General features: G+C 32.5%; 2 protein-coding genes across 2 annotated transcripts; both read left to right on the forward strand.

The window, feature by feature from the left end:
* On the forward strand, positions 1,125 to 11,038 carry LOC109333797 (putative white-brown complex homolog protein 30). Its single transcript, XM_019569370.1, has 14 exons — positions 1,125 to 1,543; positions 2,047 to 2,120; positions 2,925 to 3,197; positions 3,767 to 3,830; positions 4,392 to 4,538; positions 4,669 to 4,703; positions 5,049 to 5,122; positions 5,644 to 6,545; positions 6,976 to 7,272; positions 7,958 to 8,443; positions 8,763 to 8,911; positions 9,477 to 9,766; positions 10,033 to 10,166; positions 10,806 to 11,038. The coding sequence occupies exons 1-14, from the start codon at positions 1,296 to 1,298 to the stop codon at positions 10,960 to 10,962; spliced, it is 3,330 nt and encodes a 1,109-aa protein (XP_019424915.1). The 5' UTR covers positions 1,125 to 1,295; the 3' UTR covers positions 10,963 to 11,038.
* On the forward strand, positions 21,988 to 25,803 carry LOC109333617 (translin-like). Its single transcript, XM_019569139.1, has 7 exons — positions 21,988 to 22,366; positions 23,061 to 23,157; positions 23,286 to 23,401; positions 24,168 to 24,212; positions 24,654 to 24,679; positions 24,816 to 24,951; positions 25,527 to 25,803. The coding sequence occupies exons 1-7, from the start codon at positions 22,021 to 22,023 to the stop codon at positions 25,631 to 25,633; spliced, it is 873 nt and encodes a 290-aa protein (XP_019424684.1). The 5' UTR covers positions 21,988 to 22,020; the 3' UTR covers positions 25,634 to 25,803.

The raw sequence follows: 27,281 nt of genomic DNA on the forward strand, positions 1-27,281 counted from the left end.
GAGCTCATTTACTAAAAGCTATGAGCTTCAATTTTTATTTACAGAATAACAATAATAACTTATTGAGTAAGTCAAAATACTACAAACTACTTAAAAATTTACAAGCTTATGTTGTCAATTATTGTGATATGTACATACGTATGGCAAAAAAGGTATTGAAATTTGCTGAGATTTAAAATTCAATGTAATGATATTATAAAAACTTTACATTGTTAATACATTATATTACTTTTGTTTGAAGGTCCGTAATAATTAATAAATTAAAGATAAATAATTTGCTAACAATATAAAAAATCTTTACACTATCACGGTATACATATTAAATCATTTTATTAATTAGCCTACCCGAATTATAACTCGAACTGTGTTAAAACTTGCTAAAAAATAATGAAAAAATAGGAGTTTAGTGGAGGTTCGCTCAAGTTATGTTTCCTCCTTAGTTATTTTTACCCAACTTGCTATTTTGCTTTGGAATTAGTGTAATTTTTATATCTAGTATTTACTGCAAACCATGTTATTGTAATCAATTCTCTAGAAAATAAGAAACCATTAACAACTATTATAAAGATAGGTACATTGATCTAATTATGTTAAATCTTTCTGTCATTTCTTCTTCCATTCTTTCATCTATCCTATTGGTCTCAACAAAATAAAGCAAAGAAAAACATCTTTGGAAGAGGAAGAAGTTTGAATAGCAAAATGGAAATTGTTAGGCTTGAGTGGAGTCTGACATGTATGTCACTTAATTAATTTTTTTTACTACTTATTGTGTAAAGAATTAATCTCTTTCAAAATGCATGACTATCCAAAAATCAAATTATTGATATTTTAGTCATCCTAAGATCTAACGAAGCCTTATACACCAACAACGGTCACTTAATTACTTTGTGATGTGATGAATGAAAATAAATACAGTTCCAATGGCCACCTATCATGGCACAAAACCACATTGTCCTCTCAAAATGTACACCCTTCAATCTAGCCTAACATTTCTCTAGTCCAATAATTTCTTCATCCCTAAACCACGTACCCTTTTCACTTTGAATCAAACATGATTCAACAAAAGTGGAAAACCGAAAGAAAAAAATAACTTTCACTCCTTCAATAATCCACCCTGCATTTTTTTGTTTGTAATTTCTCAAGAGGAGAAAAGTTTGTGTTGTGTGGCACCATGTTATAATAACAATGATACCAATACCATGGTTATAATAATATTAACCATTTCACGTGCAGACTCTTCACAACATTGCATGCATGCATGGTCTTCACCACGTGGTGCATGATAGCTCCAAACTATGGATTTGAATTATGGAATATTAATATTGAGGAACAATGCTACAACCTCGTGTGTTTATCTTGTTTTATTATTATTGTTACATGTTTTTGCTTTGTTAAGTCTTGTACCACGTGTTCAATGTGCGGAAGATGGTGATTCTTTAGTGCCAGCATTTTACTCTGAAGAAATATATAAGGAGCTTGAAGGTCTCACTGCAACCTTAACAAGGGACATCAAAGCAGAATTAAGCTTCTGCATAAAGGATGCGTTAGTCATTTTTTTTCATTATCTTGTTGCCTTTTCCTATTGCTTTGAATGCACTTATCCTTACTCACGTGGACAGGGGTAAATATCAAAAATAATAAATAATATAGTCTATTATGACAAGTTTATTATTTTAATTATAAATGAAATAACATTTTTATTAAAAGAAGGTATAAGAACTCTATGTATGTTTCAGTATTGGAGAGGGTCTTTGTCATCGACTTGTATAATCAATAAAGTTCGTAAATCAAAATTACTCGTAAAAGATAGATTTACATGAGTTAGGATCCTTTCTAATTATCGAGAATCAAATATATTCAAAATAAAATATAATAATTTACATATCTTTATTAAGATCATTTCCATATTTACAAATGGGTAAAAGTTGATTAAGAAAAGGGCATTTAATCACTATTATATTAGTTATTTAGTTACATAGTTGTATAGTTAATTGGTCACATTTATTATCCTATGGTTATTGACCATTTCAGTTTCCAATATTTCAGGAAGCAAGATTGGGAAGAGGCGTTTAACTTTAAGAGGAGGTTGCAATTCGTGGATAATTGTGTTAAGCAAAAAGGTATGAGCTCTCATATTAACATTTTAGTTTCATTTACACCTAAGATATGGCTTCTCAAGTTTGGAGTACTTCTTCAATGTTCTTCTCAAACTTAAAAATTTCTTTTATTATTTAAGGGGGAGTTTTAGCACATGTCATATTTTCGGAAGACATGCAATGTTATATGAGAATGAGACTGAATATTGGATGATAAAATATTAATAAGAGAATAGACTTAATGTAGGAGAGATGAAAATGTAACGTTTGATGAATCAGTATACACAAGACAAGATAAGATTAGAAATATATGTATCATGGAGATGGAGAAAGTTCAAGTACCTCCAATTGGAGAAAAAAATGGTATAATTGCGCCGTAGGTGATTTGGACATATGTAGAGGAGACAAGTAGAAGCATAGTAAGAAGAGTAGATCAAATGGAAGCTAGTCCAATTCCTAGAAGAAGAGGGAAACCAAGAAAAACCATAGGTGAAATGATTAAGAAAGACTTCACATTTAATGTTTTGACAATAAACATTATGATGCAACATTATGGCGTTGTTCGATCCAGGTAGCCGACTTGGTTTTTTTTTTGTATTTAAGGTGTATAACGTCAACTGAATCATTAAAATTGTTAAGCTGTTAATCAATGGTACATAAATGATTCTATCACAGCTTAAAATATATTTGTGTGGTTTCAAGGCATTGGAATTCTTAGGCTAAGAAATTATTGCTCTGTTCTTTTCTTGTGCAATTTTCTTTTTGTGAAGCAAACTCATGTCATTCATTCTACATCAGTTCCTAAACATAATTTGATTTACATGACAGGAGATTTCAGAGATAGAATATGTACTTCTGCTGAAATAAGATACTACTTCCGAAGTTTGTTCGAGCAAGGAGCTTCAGCATCAGGTTATGTAAAACCAAACAAGAATTGCAATTTGACTTCATGGGTTGATGGTTGTGAACCTGGTTGGAGTTGTAGTGCTGCTCAGAATGTTGATCTCAAAAAAGATACAAAGGACATTCCTGGTAGAATTAAGAACTGCCAACCTTGTTGTGAAGGGTTTTTCTGTCCTCAAGGGTTGACTTGCATGATAAGTAAGTGTTTTATGACTCTTAACATTTTACCTCTATGAGGATGGAATTATGTTAGTCATTGAGATTTTAACTGTAGTTTGGAGAAAATCTTAAGGGTTATTGGAGGTAGAGAAATATGTGTGGTATATCAGCTTTGTTGATCTTCAATTTTCTGGCTTATCATTGCTATGCTAGATATGGCACACATTAAATAGAACATAATAAAAACATCAGAGTGGTAAGGAGGTTAGTCATCTTAAGTCAGGTCTCGCTTTCGAGTCTTGTGAATGTCTCGCTTTTGAGGTTTGTGAATGAAAAAATAGGTATGGAAAACTTTGTCCCCTTAAATTGATATTTCGAGTCTTGTGCTTGATAGTTTAATCTTTCTCTTGTCAACTTAAGGCCAAGACAGATGCAGTATTCTTTTTCATCAGCTTTATTTTTTATAGTCATCACTATAATTTTTATATTATGTGAAAGAACACATTTGTTTCAATTAAGATCTCTGGAATTGTCTTTTGTGGATGAAAACTAGCTGCTCTAGTATCATACTGATGTATTTAACTTTTCTGATTTTCCTGTCTGTGAAGCTTGTCCACTTGGTTCTTATTGTCCACTTGCAAAACTGAACAAAACAACTGGAGTATGTGATCCGTAAGTTCCAATGTTGACCTTACTTTTTCTCAGTTGTTGTTTATGCTTAGTAATTTAATTTAATGTCAATAAGAAATAGACTCCATATAGCAGAGATGATAATATTGTGTTGGATGAGTGAAGACAATAGACAAGGTAGGATTAGAAATGAATGCATTAGGAAGCAAGTTGAAGTAGCTCCTATTATAGAAAAGATGGTAGAATCGCGCCTTAGGTGGATTTGGACATGTGTAGAGGAGACCAGTAAAAGCCTTCGTAAGGAGTAGATCAAATGGAGACAAGTCCAATTCCTAGAGGAAGAGGAAGACCAAGAAAAACCATAGGCGAAATGATTAAGAAAGACTTAGAGATTAATGTCTTGTCGATGAACATGATTTATAATAGAACATTATGACATCGTTCGATCCATGTAGCCAACCCCACCTAATTGGATAAAAGCTTTGTTGTTATTGTCTATTTTTGTTTATGCTTAGTCGTAATGTAATAATATATTCATCATTATGGAAATGTTTGAGCCATTAAAGTCATGGTGATAACTCTTTGATGTATGCAAATTTGCAGATATAGTTACCAGATACCTCCAGGAGAAACAAATCATACTTGTGGTAGTGCTGATATTTGGTCTGGTGTTATGAACAATAGTGATATCTTCTGTTCTCCTGGATCATATTGCCCAACTGCAATAGAAAAAAAATCTTGTGATAGTGGGTACTGACTTATCTTAGGACTGCTTTTTCTCATATATAAATTGTCTATATCTAATTTTGTTTCAAAAGATAATGTCATCTACCACTAACAGTTGAGAAATAATCACTGATATCATGTTCTATGATTTCAGATTTTACTGCAGAACTGGCTCGACTCATCCAAATCGTAAGTTTAATTTCTAAGTCAAATTTACTCCATGATACATTTATTTAAATTTTGCTTGATGAAGTCGTCCGTCGTCACATTTTATAATTATAGTAAACTTTTGATGTTCTCCTAATTAGGCCTGATACCTTGTTTCCAAAAAAAGTGATGTTTAAACATTGTCCATATAGATGAATACATGACAGCAAAACTGGAATGATAAAATGTTAAAATTAGCATGACTTGGCAAATTATCTATTAGTAATTGGAATTAAACTTTTATGTCTATTTACATGCACTACTTTGTTTCTATGAGAATGGAGGACATTAAATTAAAACCTTACTGTGTATTTTTCATTTTTGCAGCATGCTCCAGGTTGAGTACCTGTAACCCAAATACAACAACCCAAAATATGCATGCTTATGGTGCTCTGTTTATTGTAAGTAGATTCCAATCTAGTATTAGATTAAATTTATCTTAGAGTCCTTCTTCATTCATTTTTGCTTCATTGGTTATATAGCCAATGAGTGTTTATTCTCGAAAGTTTCGTCTTCTCATAGGTTTTGTTGTTTATTATGACATACACATAATTTTTAAAGCTTCTCTCTCTGCACAAATTTTAGTTTCTTATCTTGCAACATAAAGAAACATAGCATGATATCAGAAGAGAATTGTCCTGAACTTACTTACCTTTTTACGCAGTCACTGAGACAGAACATGGTAATAATATGTAACATGGATAAAACTTAGGTGTTAATGTTATTCTTAAGGCGCTTGTGGTTCTTTTTTCAATAAGAACATGTATAAAAACTCCTCAATGAAAATATAATATACGTGTCGGTTGTTACACATGTTGAAAAACAACATGATGAGTACCTAAAGATCAATACCTAAGTTTTGTCCTTGTAAATATTCACTAAGCATTTCTTCTCTTACATTTGGTATTATTTCTCTATGTAGATTGCTTTGAGTACCCTCCTGGTGTTCATTTATAACTGCTCTGATCAAGTTCTAGCTACTAGAGAAAGAAGGCAAGCTAAATCCAGAGAAGCTGCAGCAAGACATGCAAGAGAAACTGCACAAGCTCGCGAAAGGTGGAAAATAGCAAGAGATGTTGCTAAGAAGAAAACATTGGATTCATTGTCACGCACCTTTTCGCGTAAAAAATCTACAAAGCAAGGAGAGCCAGCAAAGGGTTTCGGTAAAGCAGGTGGTGCTCTTTTTCCACCAACGCCTCCGGATGCTGCAAGCACACCTGAGCCTTCAGGTTCAAAAGGCAAAAAAAAGGAACCTAGCAACCTTTCTAAAATGATGAACTCATTTGAGAATGATCCGAATAGCCAAGAAGGATTTGATCTTCAGATTGGAGATAAGAACATTAAAAAGAATATGCCAAAGGGAAAACAGTTGCATACACATAGCCAAATTCTAAGGTATGCTTATGGTCAGATTGAAAAGGAGAAAGCTCAACAAGAGAATAATAAGAACTTGACTTTCTCCGGAGTGATTTCAATGGCTACTGAAGGTGAGGTTAGGACAAGGCCTGTGATTGAGATAGCTTGCAAAGATCTAACTCTCACTTTGAAAGGGAAAAACAAACAAATACTGAAATGTGTGAATGGTAAAATCATGCCTGGTAGAGTTTCAGCTGTGATGGGACCTTCCGGAGCAGGAAAGACAACATTTCTTTCAGCTATTGCAGGAAAAGCAAGAGGGTGCACTATGACAGGCCAAATTCTAATTAATGGAAAACAAGAGTCCATTCACTCATTTAAGAAAATTACTGGTTTTGTTCCACAAGATGATATTGTGCATGGGAACTTGACAGTGGAGGAAAATCTTCGGTTCAGTGCAAGATGCAGGTATCTGATTGATTTGCCTTGAACAACTTACTTTTTTGCATTTCTGTTATATTGATTTCTAGAGAGTTGAGGTCTATGTACTGCATATGTTATTACTTTCACAAGCCATTGCACTTGATTCAAAGCTTAGTAAAATTAGGACACTTTATTTTATATTTAGCAATTACATATGTTGTGTTTCTACTTGTTATATATTGGTTTTATTGATCTCAATGGGAATTGTTTGGTGCTTGTGTTAATATTTTTCAGTAAAAACATAACATGTGTAACTTGACATGCTACATTTTTATTGACGAAATGTTATACCTGTTTTGTCTATTGAAAAATATCACCACGAGCACCTAGAAAACTACATGTAACTTTTGTCTTTAAGTGTCAACCACAATCTAATTGTTTACATCATTCAAATGGCTGCTTCATGATACTGAAGACTACCAGCAGACATGCCGAAACCAGACAAGGTTCTAATAGTTGAAAGAGTAATTGAGTCTTTGGGTCTCCAGCATATAAGGGATTCTCTAGTAGGAACTGTAGAGAAGAGAGGCATATCTGGAGGGCAAAGAAAACGTGTAAATGTAGGACTAGAAATGGTGATGGAGCCTTCTTTATTAATCTTAGATGAGCCTACAACTGGTTTGGATAGTGCATCTTCTAGTTTACTGCTTAGAGCACTCAGACGTGAAGCTCTCGAAGGAGTTAACATTTGCATGGTGCTTCACCAACCTAGGTAATTAATACTTTTATTTCTCAATCACTCTACTAACTTATTTTGGGAAATGTTTGCTGAACATCAAATTTTGATGTTCCTTTACTTTTTCTATGTATAATTTAAGTGCATGTATATAGAAAAAGTAAGAGATAACGTTAAATTTTACCATGTTTGAATAACAGAACTCTTTTATTTTTGGTCGAGACATAAGTTATAACTATAAAGCTGTTAGAGTTAACATAGTCTAGACCGTTGGATCAAAATCTCACCACTAGACCAAAAATTATAGTTGTTAGGGCGCAACTTTATTTTCTCATTGGTGCAACATCATACTGGGGTGTTAAGCTCCTTTGATGTGTGTCAACATGTACATATGATTCACAAAGGTAACATTTGATAGACATGTCAGAACAAGATACAATAGAAGAAGCGAGTTATGTTTTGTGTCTGTTTTATTATATTAAGGGAACAGAACATGACAAAAGATTTGGTTACTCAAAAAGGGGTGAAGAAACCAAAGACGGTAGAATAAAATATCATGTTTCGTCAATTCATCTGCACACCAAATGCTACCTAAGGGTGATTGTTGGCTTCCATAAAACCAATATAGAGAATAAAATATTTGGGCAGCCTTGGCGCACTCTTGAGCTTCTTTACATTCTCAAATATATTCATATCATAATTTTTGTTTTTTGTGATGCAGCTATACTTTGTTCAGAATGTTTGATGATATAGTATTTCTAGCCAAAGGTGGTCTTACTGCATATCATGGTCCTGTTAAAAAAGTGGAAGAATACTTTGCAGGTATCGGAATCCCCGTGCCGGACCGTGTGAATCCACCAGACCATTTCATTGACATTCTTGAAGGCTTAGAGAAACCAGGTTCAGGTGTAACTCATGAACAACTTCCTGTCAGATGGATGCTTCATAATGGATATTCAGTACCACATGACATGCTTCATTTCATTGATCAGATTGCTGCATCTTCATCTGGTTCACAGGTGCCTGAAGCAACAAAGGCTAACGATGAACCTGTTGATCAATCCTTTATTACAGAGTTTTGGGCTGATTTGAAGAGCAATGTTCAGATCCAAAGAGATCACATAGAAGCAATCTTCTTAACAACAAAAGACTTATCTAACAGAATAACTCCTGGTGTTGGCAGACAATATAGATACTTTGTTGGACGGTACGGAATCTGATGCGTTAGTATACATAAAATTGATCAGGGCAACTAACCAAACACCTGAATTTTTAGATTCTCAGAAACAAGATTAGCGTCTCTATCTTTTGATAAGATACAAATTGAAAGTTAGACTTAAGTAACACATTGTTGTATGCACATAAGTATCTGTTTATCGTTTATTTGGATATGTATATAGTTGCCTAATCTATAATTTTCAGCTTGCAAAATTATATTTTCTTCATTAGGTCTTTGCTAAAAACTATTTCATACTTGTTTTGAAGGAGTTTTTTTAATCCCTTTTGGACTATTTCATTGCTTTCAGGGTTGGCAAGCAGCAACTGCGAGAAGCAAAATTAATAGCAGTGGACTATCTTCTTTTATTAGTTGCGGGTGCTATCTTAGGAACTCTTACTAAAGTGAATGATGAAACATTTGGGTCCCTTGGCTATACATATACTGTCATAGCTGTCTGTAAGTTAGAAAGCTCCCTATTGAACTTATTCTCAATTGTGTGCTGATTCTAGAAATGAAAATCTATCTTTTCTTTCTTTAGGTGACTTGAACCTCTAAATTCAGATTAATGTATAAGTTTAGAAAGTAGAAAGAAGCAAAGTTTGAAGCTTCTTTTACAATATCATAATGGGTGCATTTCACTAAGCACCTTATTAAGCTCTCACTTGATAGGCTTTCTTGAAATAAGCTAAAAATTGAGCTTACTTTTGTAAGAAAATCGAAGCTTTTTTATTTACCATTGAGGGTATGTTTGGATAAACATCCAAATTAAGCGCTAATTCAATAAAAGGTTTTGAAATAAACTAAAAAGACCTTATTTCATAAGTTTTTCTTATATGCATTTCTGATAAGCATATTGAAATAAGCTAAAAAGAGCTTATAAAAAGGTTAAAAGCTATTTTCATAAGCTTATTTTCTCAAGCTGTTATCATAAGCACACAAAAAACTCTCTATAAGCTCTTCCAAACGCTGTTGACTAAAGCTTTCAATTGTCTCTTTATTAATTCATATTGTATATTTGCAGCACTGCTTTGCAAGATTGCAGCTCTCAGATCATTTTCTTTGGATAAGTTACATTACTGGAGAGAAAGTGCAGCTGGGATAAGCAGCTTGGCTCATTTTCTAGCCAAAGATACGATCGATCTTTTCAATACTATAGTCAAACCTTTGGTTTATCTCTCCATGTTCTACTTTTTTAGCAATCCAAGATCAAGCTTTGGCAGTAACTACGCAGTTTTGCTTTGTCTAGTGTACTGTGTGACTGGCATGGCTTATGCATTAGCCATTTACTTTGAGCCTGCTCCTGCACAATTGGTATGGAACATATCAATGAACTCATTTCATCTACACATTCTCTTTATATAACACCGTCGGTGCCAAAGATTGTGAATGGTCAAAAATCTTTAAATTATTTGATATGTAGTAGAATATAATTTAAATTTAAGTTTTTTTACCAATCAAAATCACAACCTCTGACACAAGGAGTATCGGGATTACAAATTATAGGACAACTGATGTTATCTCATTTTCTTACATGGTGTTGCACTTGTGTCTTTTTTTGTTTTTTCTTTCACTTGTAGTGGTCAGTGCTTGTTCCTGTTGTTATGACTCTGGTTGCAAGTCAGAACAGAGATACTCCATTCATGAAGATCCTAGTAAAATTGTGCTATCCAAAATGGGCTTTGGAGGCCTTTATCATTGCAAATGCTGAAAGGTTTGTTTTAACCACTTTTTTCTCTCTCATTCTCATTCTTTTGACATATATAAATTACTCAATTTATGTTCATCTGGAGGATAGAAAAACTGTCTTTCAAACTTTCTCATTAAAGTTTGAATCTGCATCATGAGTGTGCCTATTCTAGTATATATATAGTTGGTTCAGGATTGAAAGAGCAGCTTCATCAAATACTCAACCATCCTATAATAATGTCTAAAAATAAAGACGTAGAACTCAATGATTTGTCAATGAACATGAGTTATGATAGAGAACTATGGCGTCATTCGATTCATGTAGCTGATCGACCTAATAAGATAAAGGCTTGATTACCGTTGTTTTAAAACAATAAGAGACTATTAACTTTTATTAAGATGGTTTCATATATAACTTGCAACTTCCTTCTTGATATGAAATTTACTAAGCTTCTACAATTTGCTTCATGTCTTGAGATATTATATGGCCAGCTTAGGAAAAGACTACATTACAACTGAAATATAACTTGCCATTTTTAATTGCCTATAAAAATCTACTAACTGCTATTTTCTATCCATTGCTCATGTTGAGAAATTGATTGAAGTTTTAATTGTTTATTTAATTCTCGACCATATAAAATTTTCAATGTGGCACTTTTCTTAGGTACACTGGTGTATGGCTAATAACTCGTTGCGGTTCATTGATGAGCACTGGCTATGATGTTAGCGATTGGCCTATTTGTTTGATTGTCCTCATTTTATACGGTATACTTGCTAGAGTTGTAGCATTCTTTTGTCTGGTGATTTCTCAAAAGAAGTGATTTAGGATGTGATACTTGGAATTAATGTGATTTTAGTGTAAAAGTCATAGATGTTTATTACCATTTTAGGTTCTTAGGTAAGTTTTTGGTTCTACTACTGTTTTCTTTTTTGTGCATGTAAATTTTAATCTATTCTCCCTCTTCTCTACATAAACTATGAGTTTGTTAAAAGAATTTACCACAGCAAATCTTGTAGTCTAGAGCTCTCTAACATTGTCTTCAGAGCACTTTCAGTTAGATTCTTCTAAATGCAGAATTACTTATTCTTTTAACTATCTTCAATTTCATGATTCTAACATAATGAAATATGTTCTTCTTGCTCATTGAGTGGTATATATGTAGATTTTGTTTGGGAGTTAATAGGGAAATGGAACGAGAGAGATGAATGGGTTAGGAATGGGAGGGGAAAAGGAAGAAAATGAGAATAAACTAATAATAATGTAATAATATTTTTTATCTTTCCTTTAAAAATGTAATTAACAATGAAAAATAGACAATAATATATAATTATATAATATTACTAAAAATATTTAGTTATTTTGACATTTTAATTCTAAAAAACCTCAAATTGGAGAACTTTAAAAATAAACACATGAATGGTTTTACAGAGTTCGAGAGACCCTCCAAAACCTTCATCTTTCTTTCATCCAACTCCCAAATAAGGGGAAGGTTTTCTAAAGTCATCTCTTCCCTTACCTTCTCTTCCAAAACCTTACTCTCAAACAAAGCCTTAGAGTTTTAGTATAATACTTTCTCAATCGAATCTTGAAGTTATTATATGTTTTCTCACTAAGGGGTGAAAGAAATATGTTATGTTTTATGATTTGGTTTATTAGGATGATAACTGTTTTGATGGGTTAATAAACATTTCTCATTATTGATATAGTATCCACTCCTTATAACTTCTCAACAAGTAATATAATTTTCAAAAAAAATTTTATAACCCAAATATCAAGTGTAATCTATAGATGAGTTAGGTGTATCCACATCCAAACTGATTAAAAAAGAAACCAAAAAATCTAAAATGCAAAAACGGAAGTTCTTTGGATCGGCCAAGATTAAATTGCGAATTTAATAAAAGTTTGCACCGAAACGAACTGTTAGTGTAGCTATTGGATGAAAATGTGGTTGATCTGAGCCGTTGATTTGATTACCAGTCACCTTTTATTATTGAGAAGTCGGTTTGGACAAGTGAGACTTCAACGCATACAAAAGTCGGTTTCGGGTAGGATGGCTTCCGGCTTGGGTGAGGTCTCTTTCAGTAAAGACGACTTCTGACTATGGTGAGGTCATATTTTGTGAAGACGACTTGTAAACACAGTGGGTCGTGGACGTATGTGAGCACATGAGTCGTGGTAGTATAAAAAAATTCCTCTTGGGCCTAATTTTTTGTATTGATTAGAGCATTTTTGAAATTAAATTTAAATTTTGTAATTATAAAATTTGTGATAAAAGATCAATTGATTCAATGGGCATATTTTTTTTAATCATCGGAGGCAGATTTTAAGTTGTCATATAAAAAATTGTAATTGGGAAATTAAAATAAAAATTAAATTCATTTAAAATTAAGTTACAATAATAATAATTTTAAAATTCCCGAAATATCCTATTGTTTCACACCTACGTGGTTGTCTATGACGTCGTGACCTTACTCAATGTTCAACTCTAGTCTGATCTTCAACTGTAGTATGATCTTCAACTGTATTTGTCTCTGCAGTAGGCAAAACATTATCATCAACCATGTCCAACACCATCATCTTGATTTAAGTTAAACCCCATATCATTGAAATATGTATTTGCTGATTGAGGTGTACCCAATAAGTTATTCATGAAGTCACTATCCTCTATAGAGAAAGAGTGACGATGAGGCATGATATCATCGTGCGATGGTGGTGCGACGGTTCATATTGAAAATACATTTTTCCTGGTTGAATGTAGAGCTAGACATTGATAATTGATACATCAGATGTTGTGACATAAATTGTTATGACATCATGGGTTGGTTCATCGTAGGTTGGAACATTGGAATTTGAGGTGCGGGATGTGTAGGGATGTATGGTTGTTGTTGAGTTTGTTGATAATTTATTTGGCATAGATCTCGTAGTACTAAATCAGCAGATAAGTATAGTCTATAATTGGTTAAATACCAATTCATATATTGTTGTGTGTGGACTGGATTATGGATTGGAAGTCCTTGCAAGACTTGATCATTGCGATGACTTCAATGATCAATCCACTATGCATGCTTGATGGCCCAATTTGTGGCTTGATTTTCGCGTTTGTCAATTTTGTGCAGGGCATCAATATTCTTTGGTGATCGTGGAACGTCTTGAACCAAGCCAAATTGTAGTGTGACTCGATTTGTTTGATATCATTCGACGATTGAGAAACAAATCAAAGCTCTACATGTACTCCACACCTTATCTTGTTGGACATGATCTGGGAGATTGTTGTTATAAGTCTCATATGGGAGTCATTTAAACTACAAAAAAGATATAGAACATATTATTAGGAAATCAAAATATTGTTTCAATTTGTAATGGTAAGAGTTTAAAATATGTTACTTCATTGACGTCCATTTGATCTATGCATGACCTCTATGCTGTCAAATCCCCACGTGGAATTCTTGTAAAGATACAGTTTCTGAGACCCTGCCTATATAAAATTTATATTAGTTATGATAGAAAAAAGAAAGAACGTACTTGTAAAAAAAAAAATTATGTAGGTAGAAATAGATATTACCTTTAAGCAAATGGATAAGTTGGTTTAGTATTCACCCTAGGTGCAATGAAAGGTAGGCGATACCACGCCCAAGATTGTAAAAGTAGCAAGCAGTCACTCATGACCCTTGCATTTGGTTTTGTTGTCTTACACAACTCTCGATATGAGTTAGCCAAACAAGCTAAACCCCAACTATATCGATTAACTCTTGTTAGGTCCTGAAGTAAAGGTAAGTACATTAAATACACTCGACTATTAGATTTATCAGGTATCAACTCTCCATCAATAATTCAGAGGATGAGTATCCTACCGTATTGTTCTATTTTTAGTTGTGTAGCTCTAGATGGCAGTTGGCTAAAGTTTTGAATTAACCAAGTTAATTTTAACTCACAACCTCATATATCTACTCTTTCAATTGGAACCTTACCCAAAAGTTCCAAACACAATTCAAACGTGTGAATATGTGGGTGTCTCCCTCTCCTAATCTAAAATATATGATATTTCAAATAAAATTATTGTTATGTTGTCCTTCAAGTTAATAAAATGTCATCCTTACAAAATTATATGGATGTCTCCCTCTCTTGATCTAAAATATGTAATATTTTAAATAAATTTATTTTTATGATGTCCTTCAAGTTAATAAAATGTGATTCTAATATTTTGTTATTAAACAAAATCTATATGCTGATAGTTGAAGATAATTTCTACCGTTACTTGATGGTAGTTGATATTGATAACTATGCTATTTATAAGTTGGATACTTAGGATATGAAGTCTTATCGGCAAAGAAGACATTCTGATATTGTAAAACTAGTTTGAAATGTTTTATATCGTCTTCTTCAATATTTTATTGTAAATTATAATTATTATTGATAAATTATACACAATGTAGGCATCTATTTTGGACACAATTATTGACCAAGCAGAATATATGAGACAAATGTCATATTTCCCCAAGTTGTCAACATGAGAAATCAAAAATGGAGATAGTCAGCCCAACTTATGGAAAAGGTATAAATATTTTTAAAAAAATTATTTTATTGTCAACATTTTATGACATATTTATATTTATTATAGTCGAAATTCTGTAACATGAGTTATGCAATGGCTAGAAATGGAAGACTCATTCATTTCTAGTATCATTGGAGAGATACAATTTATTTAACTATGTTAATTAATATTAAATTTGTGAATAACAATAAAACTAATTATTGTTTAATAAATGTAGTTTCATGATGAAACTGTGCGGATGAAGACTGCTCTAAAGTTGGTGATGTATGACATGAACAAGATGAAGAAGGAAGTTAGGACCAAGACTACATTGATATGGTCAAAGTTGCCCTTCATCTGAACAGGACTTCCATTATTTTTTGCATTTTGGTATACACTCATGTTTTGTATGAAAATTTGCCACAACTATATCACACTTATTTTTTTGATATCACTGCTTATTTTTAGAAGCAATGATAAATTGTATTGTGTATGAATTTTGTTATATTTTTAACTATGATAATATAAAGTATTTACTTTTTCTATCAATGTCCTTAATCTACCATTATTTTAATCTAATCTAAAATTATGTAATCATGTCCATGATGTAAAAATAACATAAAGTAGCAAATGAAAGCACATTGACAACCAATTCATTTAAACAATAACATATAGTAGCAAAATTACACATAGTAGCAATACAAAAAGTAGCAAAATTATATGAAGTACTCATTCTCGAAAAAAGTATGACTACAATTACCATAATTTAAACAACTAAGTATGTTGTGTCTAGTTTCTCAATGTCCATATTGGTTACCATGCTTACCTATTGAGCTCGTCCCAATAACTCGTCTTTAGGACGCACACGAACAGAGTCCTTTACTTGGTCTTCATTACCATTAACAACATTTTCCACGGAACTGAAATTTTGTTTCAATCGGAGTCTACTACAGTCATTGTAAACTTTTTCCATCATTTCTTTAAAGTCTTCCTCCGTTTTGAAAGCAAGGTTACACAACACTTTGCAACCATCACTCAAAGCTCCATATCTTCTGCTTTTAACTGATTCTTGACTTAGGTCACACTGTTCGAAGTTTACATGATGAACATATTTTGCTTTTTTTGTCCATCTGTCAAGAACAAGACAAGATGGCAATTGTGACATGTCGAGAATTAGTAACACAAAAACAGTATGACTACATGGCATCTCAAAAGATTTTATTCTTCTACATAAACATTTAATGTCCACATTAGAACCGCCATCATAATGGGAAACATGCTATTTTTGGTTTGGGTTGTAATACTTTTCGACTTTGTATATTACATGACTTGTGTTTGGTGGGTAGAAATTATTTTTATTTTTGCAGCTTCCAATAACACTTTGCGAAATGCTTTGAACACCGCTCTAGTATATATGGTAGCGACATGACCCTCTAAACTATGATAAGGAGTTTGTAACAACTCATCACCATGTGAAAATTTAAAATCTTCAACCACCTCATTGTTGCGTATGTGACTTACACATCATTGAAAATGATGCAAAAACTTGGTCACATTATATCCAGACTCTATGTAGATTTCCCATTTGTAAATGTAAGCCTTTGCATCGTGATGTGGTGTGCAAACCAGCATAAAACTTTTTCAGAATGTAAGACTTGACTCACATACTTCTCCAATCATAAGTCTGAGCGGCCCAAACATTATTTTGAAGCCCATGTTTGACGATAATTTTCCCCACATCATCTGAAAATCTTCAACATCAACGTATATCACTTTCTAGAAATCCTGATGAAAGTTCTTTTTCTTTATATTTTTTCCAGCATTGTTACATATATGACAAACACATAATCTATGATGAGCTTCAGGAAAAACTCTTTGGATTGCATTCCTCGTCGCCAAGTCCCCATCGTGATAACACACTTTGGTTGTTTTCCGTTCATTGCCTCTAAAAATTTTTCAAGAAGCCACACATATGTTTCCTCTATCTCATTTGACACAACAATTATAGCAAATATTGTTGTTTACTTGTGATGATTTACACCAGAAAATACGACGACTGGAAATTTATGTTTGTTTCGACTGTAAGTTGCATCAAATGCAAGAACATCTCTGCAAATTGAGTAGTCGAAAATGCTACATCCATCAACCCATAACAATTGTTACAACTTACTTTCTTCATCTACTGTATGTCTCCAATATATTGTACAATCTGATTTCTATAGCTCCTTCAAGTATTGTAAGGTTGTTTTTGTGTCGCCATTTTCGATCCTTCTTTGCTTCTGGATTTGATTGTATATGTCTTTCTTCAAAAACCCAATGTAGGGATAACCATCACATTGACCACCAAATGAAGCAAATATTTTTCCCGTTCCAATGCCCACCTCTCTCATGGTGTTCATCTAAGTGACAGTTGTCTCTGTCATTTTTCTGTTAGAGGCCATCATCCCACCGTAATGTTCACCAAAGATTTCGTGGCTATGTTCATCGGAAAAAATAACTGACATACTAACCTCTCTTTTCCTTGTCAACATGGATCTTCATTCTTGCTAAACAAGTGCATCTTGTGTCTTTTCTGGACACCCTCTTCCGATCTATATCATCTTTTTTCTCTCTAAATCCTTCTCTATCACAAAAAAATGATTGTCATAAAATTTCACTATCTTTGTCCCTATGATATTTTCTAATACTGAATCTTTTCTTCATACCATATTTCTTATAAAATTCATATGCAATATCATTGTTCAAAAACATTAACTTCTTCCCCTCATCTTCATTTAACAATCCAAAATTAATTTCTTCAAAACCTAAATCTTCTGTTTCGTTTATATTTTCAACACCACTATCATCAAATTCTTCTACAACCTAAAATCACAAAAATATATCGTTTACATGACAAATATAAAAACTAAATAAAAAAATTTCTCAAAAATAATACCTCATCGCAATAGTTTTCATTGAAGTTAATTTCTTCTTCCATCTACTAACATAAACAAAGAGCAAAAAGAAAACTAATCAATACAATTATAAAAAAAAAAGATTACAATACAATAAATCATAATTTTTATTCACAATCATATTGCATAAAATAGTTTTCATTACTGTTTTACTTCATAACAATCTAAACAAGGAAGAAAAAAGTGAAAACTAACTTGAACAAAGCACTATCAGCAATCCAAACAACTTTCACAAAACTATGTTATTACACCCTTCTACGGCTGCGAAAGATGAAGATTGTAGGGATAAATACATATATTGAAGTCAGTTTCGTGCATATCGACGTCAGTGATCACGACTTCTCTACCTAGGTCGTCTAGGGGGAAAACGACGAACTGAAGTCTTCTTTCACCAAACCGACTTCCTCCTAGAAGTTGTTTTCGTGCATACCAACGTCAGGTCCACCAGAAGTAGCATTGAGACAACCCGACTTCTATGATGATGTCTCACTCCGCCAAGACGACTTCTAATCGGTGAACAATAGGTAGCCGGTAATCAAAGATTTTCATCCAATGGTTGTGCACTAGTTCGCTTCTGAGCGAACTAATATGCAGTTTGCATATTAGTTCTCGCCATTTGAATCGTGCTCTACTACTTTTCAAAAAGGTAGTCCATGAATCAACTTTGAATTCATAAGGTTAAATTAATCCCTAACCTCTCAAATTAGTTGATAATTTTAAAGTAGCTCCTATAAACTAAAAAAATAAACGTATGCTGATAATCATATATAAATGAGCCAATATCGTAGGAAGTTGCAAGGGTAGCTGAATTAGAGCAACATTCTTAGTGGTTAATTTATATTAGTAATTTTGGTTACCTAATTGGGAATAGATTTGTCTGATTTGGCTTCAAGCATCAATCAAGAAAATGATTGGTCTATGGCTTGATCAGGTAGAATCCCCATCTAATATGTGGCTAAAATTACCCAATATCAAATATGGTTAAAATATGTCAACCCACATAATTAAGACAACTTGACTTGTCATGAACGTGTGGTTTGTTAACTATGAGTGTAAAAGTTTGGTTCAGTTTTTAATGTAATTTAGTGATCGAACCGAATATAAAGATATGATTTGGTTTACCTTAATTAACAATAAGTTTTATTACAAAAACTGAACCGAATATAAAGATATGATTTGGTTTACCTTAATTAACGATAAGTTTTATTAATTGTTTGTTCGGTTCCATGATTTTCATGGTTTTTTTTTTAAATTTTGTTTTTGTAAAATGTATTACAAGATATATTGTTCGTCCATAAAAAAGAAAAACACTACTATTATTATTATAAGTAGAAAATTAAAACACATATTACTTATTATTAACATATATATTATATAACAATTATATAATTTAGGAAGAAAAAACGAATGACCATAATAGTATAATTTCTAACAAATATATTATCAATAAGTTCACGATTGTTAACAAACATAACAGTCTAATAAAATATATATCAATTAGTAATATATATAACATTATAATTCACAATTAGTAACATATATAACAATATATATATAATAATTTATGGTATATGTTTGTTTCAAATCCAGTATCATGAAAGTTAGAAGAAATATTATAAATCATCATACGTCTTAGAAAGTATCATATATATATATATAACATAATAACAGTTTAGTAACATATATAAACTACAACTCATACAAAATTGATAATTTAAGACACAAAATTGGTTCAAGAATTCTCTAGTATCTACTTTTTCAACATATAGTTCGGTTCCAGTGATTCTTAAATTTCTAAAACCGTGAATCGAACTGAACATAAATAATTCCTTAAAAAATAATCGAACTTAGCAGCGAAACCAAATAGAACTACATTTTATGGTTTGATTCGGTTCAGTTTCACGGTTTAAACCATAACAGCTTAAACCTCTATAATGTTAATCTCTAAGAAAAAATAATGAAAAAGAGAATACTCCAATTTTTTATTTACCACTTAAAAATATGAGAAATAACTATATTCCTTTAATTATTTTTATAAGAACTCCTTAAACTTTTTGTTTTGGTCTTATTTATAGGCATTTTTTAAAATTGTATATACAATATCAAAGCAGTATTGTTAAAACCATATCAATTATCAAATCGGTCAGGGTACTAGTACAGTGGTACAGTGGTTCAACTGGTGGTTGAGTAATTAAACTGCATGTCGGTTAAACCAGACACACTAGCTTATATTTATATATATAAACCTATAACAAAAAAAATTCAAATAGGTAAATACTCAAATTTATAATCCATATTTATAATCTACTCAAAATTAAATAAACAAACAACTTTAAGTCTTTAACAAATTCAAAGTCTAAATTACAAAAAAATATCAATCCAAAATTATTATTTAACAACCGCAAAATATAAATAAAAACACAAGTTCACAACTCACTCTACAAAACAAATAAATTTGGAGTTTTAACATTTAACATCAAAGAGTCAAAGTTGTCTCATATCGAGATTATATTTTTGCATCAAATCCTATCTTTAGACAGTACTCCAAGATTACACGATTGTCACTGAGATTATACACGAATGTTAGGAACCAAAAGGTGTAATCTAAGTATGTCTTGGAAGCATGTGTCTTGAAGTGTTGAAGAAGAATTGGAAAAATGAGTCACCTTGTAATGAGTTTTTAAATTTTAAAAAAAAACAATATATATGTATAAACCGGTCGGTTTAGTCAAATATCGGCGAGTTCACCGGTTTTTGACCAGTTTTGTCCTGTTTAGATACTTGGTCGGTTCAACTTATGTATCGTACCGGTTATGGGTCCAGTTCGCCGATTTTCCATTTGAACCAGCCGGTACGGTACAGTTTTTATATCATTGTATCAAGGTATATTATTTACTTAAATTTTGTAAAAACAATTAGTACTACTGATGGTATCCATTTATCTTTTTGGTAAGGAACTAACATATTTTGGGTTTCGTGGCTACCGCTTCCAACAAGTGTCGCTCACAGGAATCGAATATTTGACTTTGGGGATCCAGTAGGACCTTACACCACTAGACCAATATCTTGTTGGTCTTAAAACAAAGAGAAAAACTTACATAAAGACACGTATAACACTCACATTTAGAGACAAGTGTATTTATCAATGTTGTGAAATCTGAGCCGGACATCAAACCAGAAGAAGTCTCATATTAGGTTTAACCGGTTAAACCGTCCGGTTGGACCAGACGATTTCATATATAATTTATCATTTATATATATAAATATGTAGTAATATATAAATACAAAATTTTATATAATTAGTATTTATGTATAATTATATTGAAATAACATATTTCCATCTTTTTTGGACCTGAGTAAATAAAAAAAGTAGTGTGTATTTTTTTTTAAAATTTAAGTGAACCATCAGGTTCACTTCCCGTGTTATTCTAGTTCAATTAGGTTTAACGCGGCCAGGCCGGAATTTCTCTGGTTCAAAGCAGTGTTGTGAGAACCGGACCGGACGGTCCGACCGATCTGATCGCTGACCGGACTTGAAAATGGTTATGTATTGCAGTCTTAACCGAATGAAAGTTGGACCGCTTTGAACCGGGGAAATTCTGGTTCAACCGTGTTAAACCCGGTTAAACTAAATTAACCCGGGAAGTTAACCGGACGGTTCACTTTAAAAAATGGAACATTGCTCTAATATTTTGTTTTACTACCGTCTAAGAAAATATGAAGGTGTTATTACTTCAATATAATTATACTTAATTATTAATTATATAAAGTTTTACATTTATATATATAACTATATATTTATAGATAAAAATTATTAATTATGTATGGATCACCCGGTCAGACCGGACGGTTTAACTGTTTAAACTGATTAAACCGGTTAAACCGAATACTAGACCTCTACTAGTTTGACGTCCGCCTCGGGTTTCATAACATTGGTTCAAAGCGGTTCAACCCTCGTTCCATTAAAACTACAAATTAGAGTCGTTTTCATGTCCAATCAGTGGTCAAACCGATCAGATCGCCCGGTCCGATTCAGTTATCACAACACTGGTATTTATGCTTACTCGTGGTATAATTTATGATTAAATTTTAATTAAAATTAAACTTTTAATGTGTTGAAAATATTTAATTGGTTGTCTCCATATACATACGTCGTAGGTCTTTCTCTAAAACAAAATAATTTAGTTCATGAATACTAAAATAAATGTTATAAATGAAATAATATTTTCAACTTATTTAAGCTACAAAGTAAAAAATGCTCTTATAAAAAAACCGATAATACAAAATAAGTTAGAATAAAATGCGAGATGCATAGTGGATTGAAAGGTATAAGTTATAACTTCAAAACCATTTTTCAATTTCCACTGCTAACACACTCGTGAATACTAAAAGCATGCAATATATAAAACCAGCGTTTCGAAACGCTTTCCACACTTTCACCTCTTCACGTTTCTCCTTAAACCCTAACCCCTTCATCCTCGTTTCGCTCCCAAATCTCACCTTCGAAACGTTTCGTCGCTCACACCCCGTTTCTTCCTTCTCCTCCTCGTCAATGGCGGACGGTGACAGCTACGCGCCATCACATTCGCTCGAGAAACAGTTCGAGGCCTTCAGAACCGAGCTAGAAGAATCTGGAACCTTGAGAGAACGAATTCGAAGTGTGGTTTCGGAGATTGAATCCACAACTAGGGTCATGTATGCTACACTTCTTCTTGTTCATCAATCTCGCTCCATCAGTGGTACTAAAGCACCGTTCTTTTTTCTTAACCCCTCCATTTTCATGTATTTGTGTTTTTGACCCGTTTTTGTTAGTGGGGTTTTCTCTGTGGGTAAAATGGGTTTTTGTTTAGAAGGTTTTGGAGTTGAATCAAGTTTAGGACCAGCTTGTTTAAGCTTAAAAAATAAGTGCTTTTTATCAAAGTGGTTTTTGGCAAAATTTGTTATCGTAGAAGTGTTTTTTTAAGCTTAGGACCATTTTTAGGCTTAAAAAGTTATTTTTTCGTCAAGCCGAAAATTAAAGCTTCTGAAAAAATGCTAATTTCAGCTTCTTTTTTCAGCTTCAGCTTTCCAGTAAAAATCCAACTAAACAAATGTCCAAGTCCCATAAGTTATTATTAATGAAAATAAACCTTTTATGTTTTTGGAGAAAAAAACTTAAATATGGGAAGCTTAGTAGAATTGCATTTTGTGATGTAGTGCAGATAATTTTATTATCTGCTGCATGTTGATGTTGTCAACAAAATTTTCCATTTACTAATTGTGATAGTAGAATTGCCTTTCCTAATTTTATTGGGAGTTTTTTGAGATAACCGAAAAGTAATTGTGTGCTGAATTTGGAAGGGTGTAGTGGATGATGTTTTTTTTATAGTTTTTCTTTTGCCTATTTTTTTTCATTATCTCATATATATGTGATTTTTTTTACCATTTCAATAGAGCTTTTAGAGAAGGCTAAGTCTCAGATTGTTGTGCTAAAGGAGAAGTACAAGCAACTTGCTCAAATTCTTGGAGGTTGCTCTGGGCAATACTATAGGTGATTAAAGTTTAAAGGGATTTCCTTTACCCGGAACATAAAAGTTTAAAGTAACTTATGTGCTCTCTGTCTCCTAATTTGCTAGTTTTCTTGTGGTTACTAAGTTACTTTTTTTCCATGTGATGTAGGTACTATGGTGATTGGAGGAGTGAGACACAGTCTGTAGTTTCGATCCTTACTTTTATTCACTGGCTTGAAACAGGAAGCCTTCTTGAGCACAAAGAAGCCGAGGAAAAACTTGGGTGTATGCCTTTATACTCTTTAGGACATTATGAATAAATTTCTTAATATCATTACCACTTTTATACATTATGAAGTACTAAGTAGTAGGGGAAATAAGCTATTGTATGCCATGCTGATTGGGTTTCTTCTTTAGTCATAGTATTGAAGCGCGTAGTGTGTATACCTCATTATAATCCAAACTTTATGAAAAGGGAGAAGGAGAAATAAAAGGAATCTCATACATAAGGGAAGAACATAGCAGTCAATATTAGATGTACGGCTTTCACATGGTTGTTGTGATGAATACCATATGCATGGGGGATATATAATATGCTGTGTAGGTCCTTTTATGTTATAAGTTTCTGAAATGTTGATTTTTCCATCAATGTAAATACATATGAATTCACTGTTTTACATTTAAGAGTCTAACCTTATGTAGAGTACCATTAGGTCATGGTTTAGAAATTCTTTTGGATAGTTAATTTTTTAATATCTTTCAATACTGTTTTTAACTTTTTATCTCTGGAACACTAAGACGAATAACTACTGTAAATTCTTGAGCTTATGATTGTAATGAACTTCTTAAGTTAATACAAACAGTTTACTGTTGATTATATGATTCTTTTATGTATCTCTTATATGTGTCATACCTTCATGTCTCTTGTGGCTCAGAATATGTGCATGAAGATGTAATCTCTTTCGGCCACAATTTTAACTTCTGCTTTGTGCTCATTCCTAGTTGTCATGAGATTTATATGTTCTTTATGTTTCTTATTAATCATTTGCAGTGAATAATTCGGAGTTTGGTCTAGATGTTGAAGACTACCTAATAGGTCAGTGCTCTAAGTATGTACTTGCATTAATTTTTCTTTGTAATGATCATTAGTTGTGAGCTTGTGATGCTCTTCAGATTTTATTAGGTTAACTTCTTTCATTGAGTAGAGAACAATTTAAAAATGATAGGTTTATGAAGAATCAGGATGAAGTTAGAATTTTGAACCAGTAGTGCTTATATGGCAAAGAAACGTGATAACCATGTCTTACATATTTAGTCATTAGGGCTTACAGAATATGTTTATAATTCATAATGTTTAATCTCTTTGCATTTTAATTTGACGAAGTCAACAAAAATCTGGTGACCTCACATTTCCACCTTTTGATTTTGGGCCAATAGGTCTAGTTTTTGTCAACCATAGAATACTGTAGCAGTGTAGCCAATTCATGTTTCATACTTTTGCTTCACATACTGATAGAGATACAATTTTGTCATGCAGGTGTTTGTTTTATGTCCAATGAATTGGTAAGAACTCTTTTTCTTCTTAACTTGTGGGTCGGAGGAGATACTTCACTACACTCAACACAGGGCACAATAGATTATCATGCTATTTGTTATGTTTAAGGAATACATGTAATGGTTGTTGCACACTACTTTGCAGCCAAGGTATGTGGTGAATCAAGTAACAGCTGGGGACTATGATTGTCCAAGGAAGGTCTTAAAGTTCTTAACAGATCTCCATGCTGCGTTCCGCTTGCTTAATCTTCGAAATGATTTTCTGCGGAAAAAGTTTGATGGTATGCTATTACTTGTACCTATATATTATTTTTTTCCTTTCCTGTTATAACTTTGTTACTGTTATCACTCATCAGACAATGCTGCTATCATTGCATTCTAAATTTTCTAGGTTTATTTATCATTTTTAAGGAATATTCTCTGTTAAACATTTTCTATTTTCATTTTGTGTGTTTATTGATAACTACAAGCATGTTGCCTTGTTTTCATGTTATAAAGGTTTGTATATGAAACACTGAAAACATAAAGAAATGTTTCTTTAACTGTTTCTTGTGTAAATATTTGATAACAAAATGAAAACAATGTTGCATGCTTGTAATGATTTCTAAAAAATGGAAATGAGAACAAAAAATGTTTTGTAAACTAAGCAGGTTCTATCATTCCAAACCTGTCTTCCTTTACTATACCCTACCCTCCATCCACTACTCTAGCAAAGAAGATTAAAGCATATATGCAGTTCCTTTCTTTTGCTTCTACCTAGTAAAGTTTCATTTGCACAGTTTGCATATATTCTGTTTTCAGAACGGATTTATATTAACTCACTATCTGTTTGGATTACCCTTTCCACCATTGTCAGGCATGAAATATGACCTACGAAAAGTTGAAGAAGTTTACTATGATGTCAAGATTCGGGGTTTGACGCCTAATGGCGAGTCAGTTGGAGATAAAGGGATTGAAGGATAAACTATGGTTATAAACTTGTAATAGTTGTAGAGCCAAAACAAGAGCTTAAGTACATGAGCTTTATTGACTTCTCAACAACTATGCAACCTTAAAAGTCTTTTAGACTCAGCTTCTGTAACTAGAATTCTGTTTCTAATGGTTAATGAAAAGAAATGAAGTTTTGTTTCTGTCAATATCTGTGGCACTCTTTCATGGCCATTGAGAACTGGGAACCCTTTGTTCCATATGTTCAAGTTCTTTGGTAAACTAGTTCTTAATGCAGTTACATAACCCCTATCAGAAGCTCCTTTATATGCCAGCAATTTGTACAATTTAAGCCAAGGTACCATATAATACAACATAACCCATAGATAATATATCATCATATGCAAACTATGCTTAGAAGTGAATAGTTACTCTAAAGTACATTTTTGAAGTGAGTAAATAAAAGTGTATTATGTACTTAAAGTTAATGACAATACACTGTAACTTATTCACTTTAAAACAAGATTACTTTGGAGAAACCTTAACAATACTTGTTATCCACGTCTATGTAGCTTTCATGCATGGCCTACTACTATACGTTTGAGCTTTGCCATCTTTGTTTCTATTCCCAGTCTTATGGAGAAAATTTGTGACAAGGATCTGTAATTCCAAACCAATGATATTTAAGCAAAATTAAAAAAAGTGATGAATATTAAAAAAATTTTAATTAACATGGTATATTTTCAATTGTCCGGAACATGGTTTGAGACAACAGATCTTTATTCCGTTACTCTTGTCATGGTGGTTTGTATTTGTAACATTTCCTTTTGGGTTGTTAGTTTTGAACTTGACCTCTATTACTTTTCCCTTTGCAACATGGTTTTTCTGCTCTTAGCCATATATACCACCAAGCCCTGAGGTCACCCCTATGATTGTGAGAAACAATGCTATGAACTCCATCTTCAAGTGCTTTCTATAAGTGCAAATGAAGGCTTTCTTATATTGTAATAAGTATACGATTTATAAACATTTTGTTTTATTTTAGATTTATGTAATCAACTAATTTTATCAAACAGTTCAATATTAGAATGAAGAGTAAATGTATTGAAACCAATTCGGATAGAAGATTGAAAAGGGGCATTGCTTCCAAAGAGGAAGCATGGAGAGGAATTAATAGAGGCATGTGGGTGGGGCAGAAGGGTAGAAGTAGGAACAAAATGATAATATGAACGTGAGAACCAACTCATGTGATCACTGGAATTCATGTGCAAAAGGGACAAATGGAGTTAAATCAAATAACTATGGTGCATAAAATGGCTAGTGGGATGCAAGCATAAGTGACTTGAGGTGTCACATAGTTAGTTACATTTGGTTCTGCTTCTCATAAAACACATAGTAGATTATACCCTCAAACCTATGGCCCAAACATCATGTGCACTAGGTCCACTTCTTGGTCTATAATGCCATAATAAGCTGTTTTAGGCATTATGAACCTTATCATATCTCAATTGAAGAAAAAAATGTATACATTGACAGTATATGAGTTTTATATACTATTACATGTCGTTCATCATTTGTATTTAATCATTATTGGCTCTTTAAAAATTCAAACACATGTTGAATGATATAAATATTTATAGTGATATTACATAAATACTATACTTCCCTTATTTTGTACAATTGT

The sequence above is a fragment of the Lupinus angustifolius genome, chromosome LG19 (genome assembly GCF_001865875.1).
Source record: "Lupinus angustifolius cultivar Tanjil chromosome LG19, LupAngTanjil_v1.0, whole genome shotgun sequence".
Classification (NCBI taxonomy): domain Eukaryota; kingdom Viridiplantae; phylum Streptophyta; class Magnoliopsida; order Fabales; family Fabaceae; genus Lupinus; species Lupinus angustifolius.

Coding starts and splice junctions, on each gene's coding strand:
- LOC109333617 (XM_019569139.1), top strand. CDS start 22,021: ATGCAATATATAAAACCAGCGTTTCGAAACGCTTTCCACACTTTCACC. Junction 22,367..23,060: donor TCAATCTCGCTCCATCAGTG/GTACTAAAGCAC, acceptor CCATTTCAATAG/AGCTTTTAGAGAAGGCTAAG. Junction 24,213..24,653: donor TGTTGAAGACTACCTAATAG/GTCAGTGCTCTA, acceptor TTTGTCATGCAG/GTGTTTGTTTTATGTCCAAT.
- LOC109333797 (XM_019569370.1), top strand. CDS start 1,296: ATGGATTTGAATTATGGAATATTAATATTGAGGAACAATGCTACAACC. Junction 3,198..3,766: donor AGGGTTGACTTGCATGATAA/GTAAGTGTTTTA, acceptor CTGTCTGTGAAG/CTTGTCCACTTGGTTCTTAT. Junction 7,273..7,957: donor ATGGTGCTTCACCAACCTAG/GTAATTAATACT, acceptor TTTGTGATGCAG/CTATACTTTGTTCAGAATGT.